General features: G+C 45.5%; 1 protein-coding gene across 1 annotated transcript in view; it reads right to left on the reverse strand.

The window, feature by feature from the left end:
• Positions 1-390: 390 nt before the first annotated feature.
• NSMCE2 (non-SMC element 2, MMS21 homolog (S. cerevisiae)) overlaps positions 391-12,112 on the reverse strand; it is a 195,339-nt gene continuing 183,617 nt past the window's right edge. Inside the window, exons 5-7 of the mRNA XM_004679595.2 lie at positions 7,791-7,891; positions 7,309-7,415; positions 391-727 (exon numbers count right to left, since the gene is read on the reverse strand). Coding sequence (XP_004679652.1) covers positions 613-727; positions 7,309-7,415; positions 7,791-7,891 — 323 coding nt within the window. The 3' untranslated portion in view covers positions 391-612. The remainder of the gene's footprint in view (positions 728-7,308; positions 7,416-7,790; positions 7,892-12,112) is intronic.

Below are 12,112 nucleotides of genomic sequence, written 5' to 3' on the forward strand. Positions count from 1 at the left end.
CCTGCAGAGAGGCACTGAGCAAGGCAAGGCAGCTGGAACAACGCTGCCGTCAAGTTTCCTTTAGGTGCTGAGAAGTCGCTTACTGGCACATTCTGTGCCAGTCAGGGTGGCATATAAAAGCATTTACATTTTCGGACCTGTCAACATTCAGAGTAAATAGAGGTCGGTCAACTAGTATTGCTTTACAACTATTTCTTACTTATGCTATTATTATTCTGATAGAAAATGCTAGCAGTCGGGGTGTTTCTATATGCTTCCGTTTCCAACATCCCTGAAAGATACTGCTTAGATAAAACCTTGAGAGAACACGGTTTGAAGTCACAGAAACAGAGAAGCCTGCCCTGCTGGAATGCTGGGCCCCGAGTGCTGAGCAGCACGAGCTGTGGAGCGTCAAAGTTTTATTTAAAGTTATAGAACGCTTAAAAATAAACAATATAATCTGCTTGAAATCTTGTTGGAACATAGAAAAATGCTTTCCATTATGCTTAAAACCCTCAAGGTTTACCCAAAGTACGCTAGGCAGCTAGTTGGACGGCTAGGGTGAGCACGGCTCGCCACGGGTGGCGGGGTAGGAGGTAGCTGCGGACGGCCCTGTGGGCAGGAGGCTTCGTCCTACTCTGCTTGACGCTGTTTTTTCTTGTGGCTCTCGATCGCCCTCCGAAGAGCTTCATCCAGGATGAGGTCAGACATTCTCACATCTGTGTGGCTACAGCCAATTTTAGGGCAACTGTAGGGGAAAGAAAATCAAGTCAGGCCACTTCCCTTGAAGGCCTGCGGTGTAAACTTCCATCCTGTGCAAATATTGAATTGAGGAAGATATTTCAAAAAGGACACGCGCCAATCAGCGGGGCGGGTGGGCACGCGTGCGTGTACTCTCTGAGGTGCTACCCGAGCCAGGCCCTTCCTGGGGCTGCGCCCACCTCGGGGCCCTCACGTTCCCAGGCGCCACGGACAGTGACGCTGAACGTTCAGGCAAGTGAAGTTCCATGAAGGCAAGGAGGTCGGGGCAAGGGGGAGAGCCCGGGGTGACGAGGCTTTTCTAAGCGGGGTGAGGGCAGGCCTTGCTGACTTCGCCGCCGTGGCCTAGGTTGAGGCAGGATATCCTGGAATAAGAGCTAGGTCAGTATGTCCACAGCGCCCAGGACAAGCAGGAGGGATTGAGGAGATGAGATCGCAGGCAAGTGGGGCTTGGGGTTTTGCTCTAAATATAAAACTCCAGAGGGGCTGACAGGGGAGGGGGGCGGTTTGGCTCTGTACTTAGGAAACATGACAGTGGCGGGGCTCTGTGGAGGCTCAGGGAAGAGTTTATGCAGGGAACCTTGGGGGATCCTGAGTAGTTCAAAAAAGAGAGTGCAGCCTGGCGGGGTTGGAGGCAGTCACTGGCTTCAGGACAGGTCTGAGAGCAGAGCCTCCAGGACTTGCTGGCAGATCAGGAGTGGGATGCAAAGAAGAGAAGCGTGAGCTTCCTTCAGTGTTGGATGAGGGGTGGGCCCTACACAGATGGGACACAGCTAGGAAACCGAGCTGGGGTGGAATTAAGAGCCCCAGTTGGTACCTGCTCCCTCTGAAATGCCCATTAGGGATGGTGCAGGCCAGTGGGGACTCAGGGGTAAAGCAGTGGCTAAATAAATGGGTGGGTGAGTCACCCATATGGAGGACTGCAAGCCAGGGCCGTTGAGTGTGGTCCCCCTGAAGCGGTGGGCTGGATGGGTCACCCCGGTGTGGACCATGTCTTGGTAGAGCAGAGCACCCACAGCTGGCAGTCAAGCTGGTATGAGCCTGAGTCTATCCACCTTCTATTTACTGGTTATGGGTCACAGACAACTCACTCAACCTTTCTGAGCCTCTGTGCCTTCAGATTTGAAACGGCAGAGAAGCCTGATATCACAGGGGTATGGGCCACACACACTCCATCTTGTCCATTTCCTGCCCTGTATCCTGGGAAACCATTTGGCCCTGAGCGTCCTTCTAATTACATCACATAGTTGCCGACCTCCTACATCTTGATGCATCTGACATGCGCGTACGCGTTCATGCAGTCACTCGAACCTTGTGGGATCAGCCCTTTGCTGGGTTCTGAGCATCCAGCTGTGAAATACAAATATAGGTTCCTGCCCACACACAGCTTCGGCCCAGTGATCCAAGACAACTCTCAAAAAGCACAGTTATATTAAGATCAAACAGAACAAATAGAAGACAGGATCAAAAATAAGCAATACAAGACAAAAGAGGTAAAGCAGAAGGGGAAGAAAGCTGATCCGAGAGCGCTGGCTTGTCCAGCAGGGGCAAGTTCCAACAGTCCAACACTAAAAAGAAACTTTCTCTTGCCTCTGATCTCTGGATCAAGGTGTCTTGATTGTAGAGGGTACTCACCGATGCAATGAATAATATGCTGGCTGACAAGACTTATTTTTAAAACACTGAGAGGACCCTATCAGGTGGTTAGAGCATGTGTTAAAATGTAGTTCTAAAATGACAGCCAGGGGCGGGAGTCAGGGTGATCTGGGGCAGGTCTGTGTCTTGTTGATGACTGGCTTTTCCTCAGAGTAAGGGCTACAGGTGCTGGAGGGCTGTTTTACATTCGTTTAACGCACCCTGCAGTCAAAGTAAATGCTGTAAGCATGAGCGCAAATAGCTTATAGCAAGTAAATCAATTCTGAAAAGGAGAGCCTCTTGCCCGACTTCAGAAAGGGCACTTCTCCTCACTTCAACTTCTGAGCCGTGGACCGCCCCTCGGAAGTCAGCTGCTGGGTGGACAGGTGCCGGTGGCCCCTCACTTAGCATTCATTGTCCCAGCAAACAGCCCTCTGACTGCGGCCTTGTCTCCCCACTCCACAGAACTGTCTTTCACACCGATGGCCAGACGGTGAATAAGCTGTGGATGGGGAAGTGGAGAGTGAGGTGGGAGGACTTCCTGATGACATCAGTGGGTTTAGTCTGTGAACGCGAGCATTCTGAAAATGTCTAAGGGATTCACCGCATGGCTCAGCTGCAGAGCAACCGAGTGGAACCAGGAGGGCCGAGCTCATCGAGGGGGTCAAGTCTGGGCACAAAGGCACTTACCAGAAAGCCCCCCCAAGGGGAACCAGACACCCCAATGACACAAATACAGGCTCCAGAGTAAAAAAAATGCATGGGCTCAGGCCTCTTGGTTGTGACACTCTGGGCAAGTGACAAACCCTTTTTCTTCCTGCGAGGAGAGGGTGGTGGAGCAGAGGGCTTTTGTGAACACATGCAGGACAACGGGTGCCGAGGGCCACTCAGGTGCTACAATGTGTAGTTCCTGCTTTAGTCCATGGCTTCTCCTCCTAAGAAGCTTCTGGAAAAAAGCCAGTCCACTGACAATGCTGGTGGGCCACAGGCATCTCTGTATGGATGAGGTTTAGGGCAGGTTTCCTGTGGGACAGGGTAATGCAGGAGCTGGGGGAGGCCTTGTATCTCACCCCACCTCAAATAAACTAACATAAGCTTTTAAGTGAAACAGGGTAAGACAAGGCCATAGGGTCATGGTACTGAACCAGAGTACTCCTTTTCTGGAGGATTACACTCTATAAGCATCAGGGCATTAATCCCCACTACATCCTGGTGAGAAAGATGGGTGTGGCCATCCCCAATCTCAAACTCCCACGTCACTGTTCTGCAGGGAGTTGTATGGCTGGCCTTGGAGGAGAGGCTGGGTCCTGAATGCAGGTCACCGACAGGTCAGAACATTCCATGGCAGCAGTGGGAAAGCACTGCTGAACAAAGGAAGCAGGACCAGAAGGCTGTGGGGAACGTGGGCCCCAGCATCAGCTCAAAAGTACAAGACTTGGAGTCTTAGAATTCCTGGGTCTGGGTCCCAAGAATTTCAATCCACAAGTTCTAGAAAGGTCTATAGATATCCCAGGAAATGAGGGGGATGGATTCCCATCATACCTAACCACAGAGAGTAACTCTTCCTACATCCTCAGAGTCTAAACGAATGTGTCATGAAGCAATGAGCCAAGTAATCACAACACTAACAGTCTCAACCTTCATCACCTGTGATTTGTTTGGCATTCTGTAGTTCACATGAACTTTCCCCTAAGTGGGCTGCTTTTCCATAGTCAGGCAATGTATTGGTCCAGATCTATGTTGGAATTCCCCACCGTTTCTGGTTCTAAAATTGTGGGCCACGTTGTCAGATGAAGAAACCGAGGGGCTAAGAGATCAAATTGCCTTCTGATAGGTGGTAGAGTGGCCGGCCCAGGGCCGTGCTGGCCTGAAGCTCAGTGACACGTCTCCACGCTATTTAATTTTGTCCTACATGCTCCTGAATGCCACCGCTTGTTAAATATAGTTCCTGCTCTTCAACAACAAAGACATGACTATGGACAACTGGGAATAACTTGCCGATATGAAATCACAACGCAGCTTTATTAGTAAGATAATAAACAGTTTGATATTAAGAGAGATATTTTAGGAAATTATTCTAACCACTATAGTTAGTTAGGGCTAAGGTGTCAACAATTTTCTCCTGACTCAAGCTGGTGGATAGAGGTCTTCCCAGAGGCTAAAGCACAGACAGTCAGTGCCCACTCACAGTGTCTCTGGAATTATTCCAGTCTAACAAAATATAATTAGAACAATCTAGGAGGAAGAATTGAGAGGTCTCAAATCCAATGTGTCACAGACACTTTTACACAAAGGGAACCTAGAATTATTCATTGCCTTAGCATGCCTCATGGGAAATGACACTACTTGCTTACTCAGGAACTGCTGGAGTAGGCCCTGAATTCTTATTTGTCACCAAAGGCACCTTGTCTTCAAGACCCTGTACCCTCTCCAACTCCATGCCCACCCCTGCCAATGGCTCCCTCCAAGACAGGCTGCACCCTGCTCTTGCTGACTTCCGGTTGGCCATCGCATTCCACCCAGAGCTGAACCTGAGCTGGCAGATGAGGGGGCTCAATTCTACCGATGATCTCACCATCGCCAGCTTGGGCCCAGGGCTCTCTGCTGAGTTCAAAGCACCCACATATTCTGAGTCTCCTCCATACTTCTAAATGACTGTGTTGCTGGGACCTCAAACCTGGCCTGACCAAACTGTGCCATCCTAAATGTATTCCTCTCAGGGCCCTCGTTGGCCTATGACATTGCCACCCTTCTAGAACCCCAGTTAAGAAGTGTTAGTGTCAGATCTTCCCTTCAACACTGAGTTACCAAATTGTGCCAGTTATACTTCTCTAATTATGCCCATTCTCATTCTTTTCTATCTCTGATTCTTGCGTCAACCCAAGTTCTCATTATCTGTAATTTAATCTACTGTTAAAATATCCGAATTGTCATTTTTATCTCATTCTTTTTTAACTCCATCCTTGAATTGCTATTGGACTCGCTTCCTAAACTGCAGGTTGGTTCACTGACTCCCACAACCACCAGGTGATGCTCCGTCACGTCTACAATGTGGCAGAAATGACAGTGGAAGCGAATGTGCACTGGGTCTCCCGCGGTCAGTGCTCTGTATGCATCTTTCCAAGTTGCGAACATGTCAGTGAGGTAGGCACAACTATTCTTATCAATTCAAGGTGAGGAAACTAATGACACGTTAACGCCCTCCAACAGTGAATGTGCACACCACCCTCCGTTCCTCTTTGGCTATTGCTATGCTTCCTTCCAACCTCTAACACAGAAATTGTAAGGTTAGCCGCCACATACCAAGCAGAACAAGCTCTGAACTGGCTGGAAAGAAACTTCTCTACCATTCCCTGAAATGCTTCTCATTTTTTCAAGGCCCTACCTTGAAACTACAACCTTTTCTGTCAACTCCCTGGACTTTGCTGTTATAAACATGCTACGAAAATCTGCAGAGCTTGCAGAATTTGTATCCAAGTTATAAATTAGAGGCAGAAAACACTTTTCTAAATGACAAATGGTTACTCAAGCGCTTTCAAATATCATGTGTGATTCAAAAAAGGTAAAGGATGTCAGAACATCAAAGCATGCCATGAAGAAGATCTACTTAAATGTGAGCCTACTCTAGAAGTTGCTCAGACCCACTTGGGACTTGTGGGAAATGTGCTTTGTATCAGTGCCCACCCTTTCCAATCTGACTCTAGGAGACTATCATAAGCTTATGACAGAAAAGCTGTGAAACTGAAACTATTTGGTAAAAACCTCTTTAACAATCATGTTAACAAATTACAATTTTGTTTTTCAGAGAATAAACAACAGATAAAGGTGAGAAGAGAAGGAAGACGTAGACGTCCAAAAAGAAAGGAACTTAAATTTACAGGGGAAAATGGCAGGTGCATTAGGGAATATAAGACATCTCATCTCTAAGCTGGAAACTCGAAAGAGATAAAAAATGCACTCAATCTCAGTTTTGCAACCAGTCAGTCTTCTAGAATGAACAGGGTAAATTACTTGACTGAATGACCATCAAGATATCTGCAGTCTCAAATATGCTATCTCTAAGCCACACACTCAGGTGAGGAGTGGTGGGGAATTCCAATTCTAGGTCTGGACCAGCAAATTTCTGGGCTATGTGGAAGCAAACCACACATTAAAGGAAGCGTTATCAGAAGTCCACTGAGAACTGGTCACACTTGCAATTCCATTCCTTCAACAAATCTGTGATAAGAGCACAAGAAAAGCCAAACTGAGTCAAAGTCAGCCAGGCCAAGAGTCTCTGTTGCAGCAGGAGCCACACTCGTCCAAGGTCAGGGCTGGGGTGGGTGGAATGAGGGGAAATCTGCAAAGGAAAGGACTGCCCAACTTCCAATTACAAAGAAATCTCATGGATCAATTATCCCCAGATTTACTTAAATCTTATGGAATGTTTATGTATTTAAGGATATCAAAGTTTTTCCCTAGTAGTTAAATTTGGATATCTAGACTACTGGATGAAAGTTCAAATTCTTAGAAGGTTGATTTAATAAATTTTTAAAATAAATTATCTGCACTACAGGAAGCAAAAACTCAATTATCGCTTCTTGCTTGGTGATGTGTATGTAGAGAAAGGGAAGAATATTTCCTAGTTCTTTATTATTCTTCAGGCTCTAGTACAAATTCATAGACATTCCTGTAATCTAATGACTAAAACTGAATCTAATTCCTTTGCTGTTTTGAAGGTGTGGCGGACATTCCCTTGGCCTCTTCCTGAAGAGATTACTAATTTTCCCCTCATACATTGTGCTTGCAGAAAGCCAGTTTCCATGTTTACACCAGTTAGGAGGTGGATGTTCTTGAAGGCAGACAGTGAAGCAGGAACTTCTCCAGCATGAACTTACCCCTCTGACTCACGCCCCCCACTAGGAAGGCCCTATTTCCTTTCCTGCATCTACTCACCAGGCCTTTTTCTTCCGCCTGTGCTTGGACTCTATCATGCGAACAATGGCTTCCTCTTCGTAGGTGTGGCCACAGACTTTATTTTTCACAGGCTTCTTCATTTCCAGCTGCAGTCAAGGAAAGATTAGGCGGTTAGGAAAGATAATCATCAACTTCCGGTAACTTCTCCCAGCCACCAGTTATTTGGCTCTGTTTTTTCCTAGTCCTGGGGCATGGTCTACCTAACCTCCCTAACTCATGGCTTTGATAATTACCAGGAAGTGACCACACCAGAAATGCAGGGAAACTGGCAACAATGTTACCTGGCCTGTTGGCCACGAATTCTTAGATCCCCAGGGCCTGACTGCAAAACCCTGCCTAAGAACCTCTCATGTCCCCACCCCCCTTAACTCCGGAAGTGAATGGAGTCAGAAAACACAGGGAATTTTTTTGCCTCTGTGCAGGGGATTGCCTTTTCTTTCAGGGTCAGGGGGAGGTAGCACCTGCGTGATGGGGCAGATGAAGTTGGTCTGACTTTGGGTCACAATCATATCTTCATCAACTCCTTCTGTTACATCAGCTTCTCTGTCTGCTTGAAGACCATCTAGAGAAAAAAAAGGGAAGCTGTTGAGCCTGGTTGGTCTGACATTATGCTGAAGAAGGGAGGAAGGATGGAGGGAAGGAGGCTGATCAAGGTCTATTTGGTGTTAGCCAAGATGCTAACATTTCTATGCATATTAGCTCTTTTGCTCTTGAAAGAATCCTGCAGGGCAGGTAGGGTTCTCCTCCATTTTGATAAGGAAATAGATTCAGAGCCACAGAAATACTTTTCAAAATTACAGAGAATTAACATGTGAGTCATCAGTAATCCAGAGTGTGGTTTGGGGACCACAAAGACATGGATATCTCTTTCACTTCCAGCTCTGAGCAAGTTGGGCTGCAAGGACTTTTTTAAGACTCTACACTTTATGGTTTGGTTTGAAAAAATTAAAAGAGATGAAAAATGTGACTTGCCTTGCATAGCTTTTGGCACAAGGAAATAGTCAATAAATAAAGACAACTGCTGTTAAACTTTCTGATTTTAGAATCCTCGTATGATTTCAGATATTGAGGATTCCAAGGAACTTTTTAAAGATGGGTTCTATTTTACCAATATTTGTCATTTCAGATATCAGGAATGAGGAACTTTAGGAACATGCATTTATTACTTTATTTAACAACAGCCCCAATGACACTAGAACATTAAAATGCTATTTTCCAGAATAAAAAGTGAGGAGGGGTATTGTTTTACACTACTGGGATTTTTTAGTTCTGATCTTAGTAAAAAGGGCTGGATATTGATACCTGCGCATGCTTTCAAGGCTTGTGGTATCCATCCTGTGGCCAGTGGAAAGTCACCCAAGGAGTGGGAGTAGAAAATAGCCTCTTAGCATTATTAGAATGATTAATTTTGACGTCACAGATAGCTGACAAAGCTCAGAGAGAACCCTAAGTGTCCGGACCCACACTTTGGGAACTGCGAAGTGAATGCGTGGTGGGCTGACTTTGAATACGGCTTATTTGATTCTGAATCTGTTCTCTGCGTTACACTATACTTGGCTCTCACTGAAGGAAACGATGGTAGATGGTGAGAATATCTCAAGTCCTTCTTCTGGAGAAGGAAGACGAAATGACCAAGAGCTTTTAACACAGGGGTCAATAGTATAGTCTCTCCTTCCTCCTCCCCCTGGCACTTTGCTTTCTTTATTCTTTTCTCCCTAGCCTGCCTTCTTACATTCTGGCAAAACAGCATAGACATTAAAATTGCTTTGCTTTTAACATGTGAAGGAAACTTCTGTCAGGTTTGCCTCTGACATGCATCTTTCAGGTCCTTGAACTCACGGGTTGGCCTTGCTTCCACCTTGGCCAACGGCTGTCTGGAAGGTACACAAGGGGCAGGAGAGTGCCTGTTCAAGGTCACTCAGGGAGCTAGTGCCTGGAACCTGGGACTCTGTGCCCAATTTTTCTGCTTTTTGTAGAGGTTTCATGTGCTTCCATCAGATTACTGCTATTTATTGCCGAGTGGCCTATTTTCTTAGAGAACTGTCCACCAGGGCCCTCCCTGGTGGTGCAACAGGTTAAAGTGCAGCACTGTCATTGAGCAGCAGCTGCTTCAGTGTGAGTTTGATCCCCAGTCCAGGAGGTGACCCACACGGTGCAGCAGACCTCTCCAGGCCGCCTGCTGCTCCCCTCAGCAGTGTACTTTGTCAAACTGCCTGTTCTGCTCCCTGCTCTGTCTCTGGGGAATCCTCTCACTGCTCCTGCACCTCTGATCTGCACCCCAGTTCTTTAGGCATAAATAAATAAATCTTAAAAAGAAATTATTTGCTCAGATCAGCTTTCAGTCCCAGAAGAAGGTACATATGAAGACTTCAGAGCTAAGGACTTCCCCTGGCAGAACATTCTAAATCATCGGTTGTGAGGTATAGTGTCTGGAACCTTGCTAATTTTCAAGGACCTGTAAACATGAAAGATGCCTCAAAAACCATGTATTGTCTTCAAAACCAGATAGCTACAAATTTGAAATAAAATGTTAAGGTGTCCACAATATAATGGCAGGTTAACTTTACTAATTATAGGCTTGGTAATGAAAAACTATTTTATCTGGAAGCAATATATAGCCTGGTTTTAGTTTTTAAGTTAGTCTTAATAATCCCCAAGTATGTTAACATAATGGCTGCAAAATTAATAGCTAAATATAAATCATTGCTTGCTTGCAGCCAAGCACTTTCCAGAATGAAACTGTAAAAAATACTCCTCAAAAAATATTTTAGAAAGAAAATTCTATTTAAAGTGGATCTTGCCATATTTCAGTACACCTGGTCTGATGTGGGATGCGGCCTCTGAAATAATATTCCTCAGACCAATGAAGGATTTTGTGCTCCCCAGGACCTGCCTGGCTGTGGAATATGCCAGAGCCAGAGTCAGTTTCTTAATGAAGCCCATTTTATCAATTCTGGCAGGGAAGTTGGCCAGAGAAGGTGGAAAGGTCCAGGAGCAGGGGGCTTCTGTCTCTTTGCCTCACTTTCCAAAGTCTCCTCTTTCCGGGCTGACTGCAAAGGTCCATTTCTGATTGTGTGTGTGATCGTCAAAACAAAAGTCTCTCTGTCCACTGCTTCCAGGGCTTATTCTGACTGTATATATGTCACACTATGGAATTCACCAAAAAAATCTGATAGATGATAACAGTTCAGCCAGTGTGAAAAGACTGGTTTCACTTTTCATTTTCTATTTTTAGACTTTAAAAGGTAGAAGCAGCAAGAAAGTAGGAGGTAAATGCAATTCTAACCTCCAGGGGAGGCAGAGTGAGTGGGGTTCACTCAGAGGCTGGAGGTGCCCTTCAACCCCAGTGATCACAAAAGCCAATAACAAAAGTGAGATTGAGGAAGAGCCACCGTGAGCAACAGCCCGCAGACCAGGCATCTAAAAAGAGAAAGATGCGCAACAGTTACACTTCTCTTGACACAGAACATTTCCTCACTCTTAATCTATAATTATAGCAGTGATGTGAACACTGGGATTTTGTGTGCTACAGGAAGGTCACATCTAGCAATAAATATCACTTATGCTAATGTAGTGAAGCACAAGACAAAATTGTTTGATAAGTGTTTCCGCTGACAAACTTGATATCAGATGGGACAGCAACTAGAGCTCAGACCAGGCTCAGAGAAGTGCTAAGGCTGAAGTTGTCTGTCTATATTCTCTCCTTCACCAAAGACAACAGAGATCCAAAGGCATTATAGGCTTCATCTGAAGTCATGCAGGGGTCGAGTGATTCTGTGTATGATCTACTTTCTTGATCTGGTTAATCTGAATTCTAGAATCAGTGTATTGGTTTGGGGAGCCACTCTTCTCCCCCCATTATATTTTATTAATAACTTCTCAAGTTCGCTGAGTGCTGTGTAGGCGCTTCAGGAACATTATTCCTCACAAAATACCCACAAGCCAAATTAAGCCCCCAAATATTTTTAAGGCAAGAGTAGCCAGCGTTAGCAATATGATGACTAAGTAGCTGAAATCAGTTTGTTATGAAAGAGATGGCAAAGTTTTCCTGATTAGAAAGAGAAAACAAGGTATATTGTTGGAGTATATACCTGCTGACCACTTCTGACTGGGAAGTTGTCACACCTAAGACCCATGCCCAGGCTCAGGGAACCCAGAATGTGCTGAGGAGTGTAGCCTGGACAGCAATGAACATGAAAGGAACACTGGAGGCAGAAGGGGGGTGGCTGGAATGGATGAAGGGGTCAAAGGTACAAACTTCCAGCTATAAAATAAATAAGTTCTGGGGAGTCGCGCACAGCATGGTGACGGCAGTGAATAATATGGTTCTGGGTATTTGAAAGTTGCTCAGAAAGAGATTCTCATCCCCACGTGATACTTTTGTAATTATGTGTGGTGAGGGATGCGAACTAGACTTGTGAGATCATGTCACCATATACACAAATATTAAGGCATGTTGGACCCCTGAAACTCATGTTCTATGTCAATGATATCTCAGCAAAATATTTTAAACAACCAAATGTACACAGTACCCACAAGGGAGGCACTGGAGTGTGAGCGAATAACTTTAATGCGATTTTTTTGAGGTCATAAGCGGAACACCAAAAGATAGGAGAAACATACTGGACCCTGGAAAGTTGCTAAGAAAGCAGATCCTAAAAAAAATTGCATCACAAGGGGAAAAAGAAACACCTGCAGTAGTGATTACATAAAGAACTTCCAAAAGTACAAATATGCCCCAGTGATGCAAAGTTAGGGGGTGGTGAGGTTTGTGACTACTCAG

This window comes from Condylura cristata, unplaced genomic scaffold (assembly GCF_000260355.1).
Source record: "Condylura cristata isolate star-nosed mole 26May11 unplaced genomic scaffold, ConCri1.0 scaffold00009, whole genome shotgun sequence".
Classification (NCBI taxonomy): domain Eukaryota; kingdom Metazoa; phylum Chordata; class Mammalia; order Eulipotyphla; family Talpidae; genus Condylura; species Condylura cristata.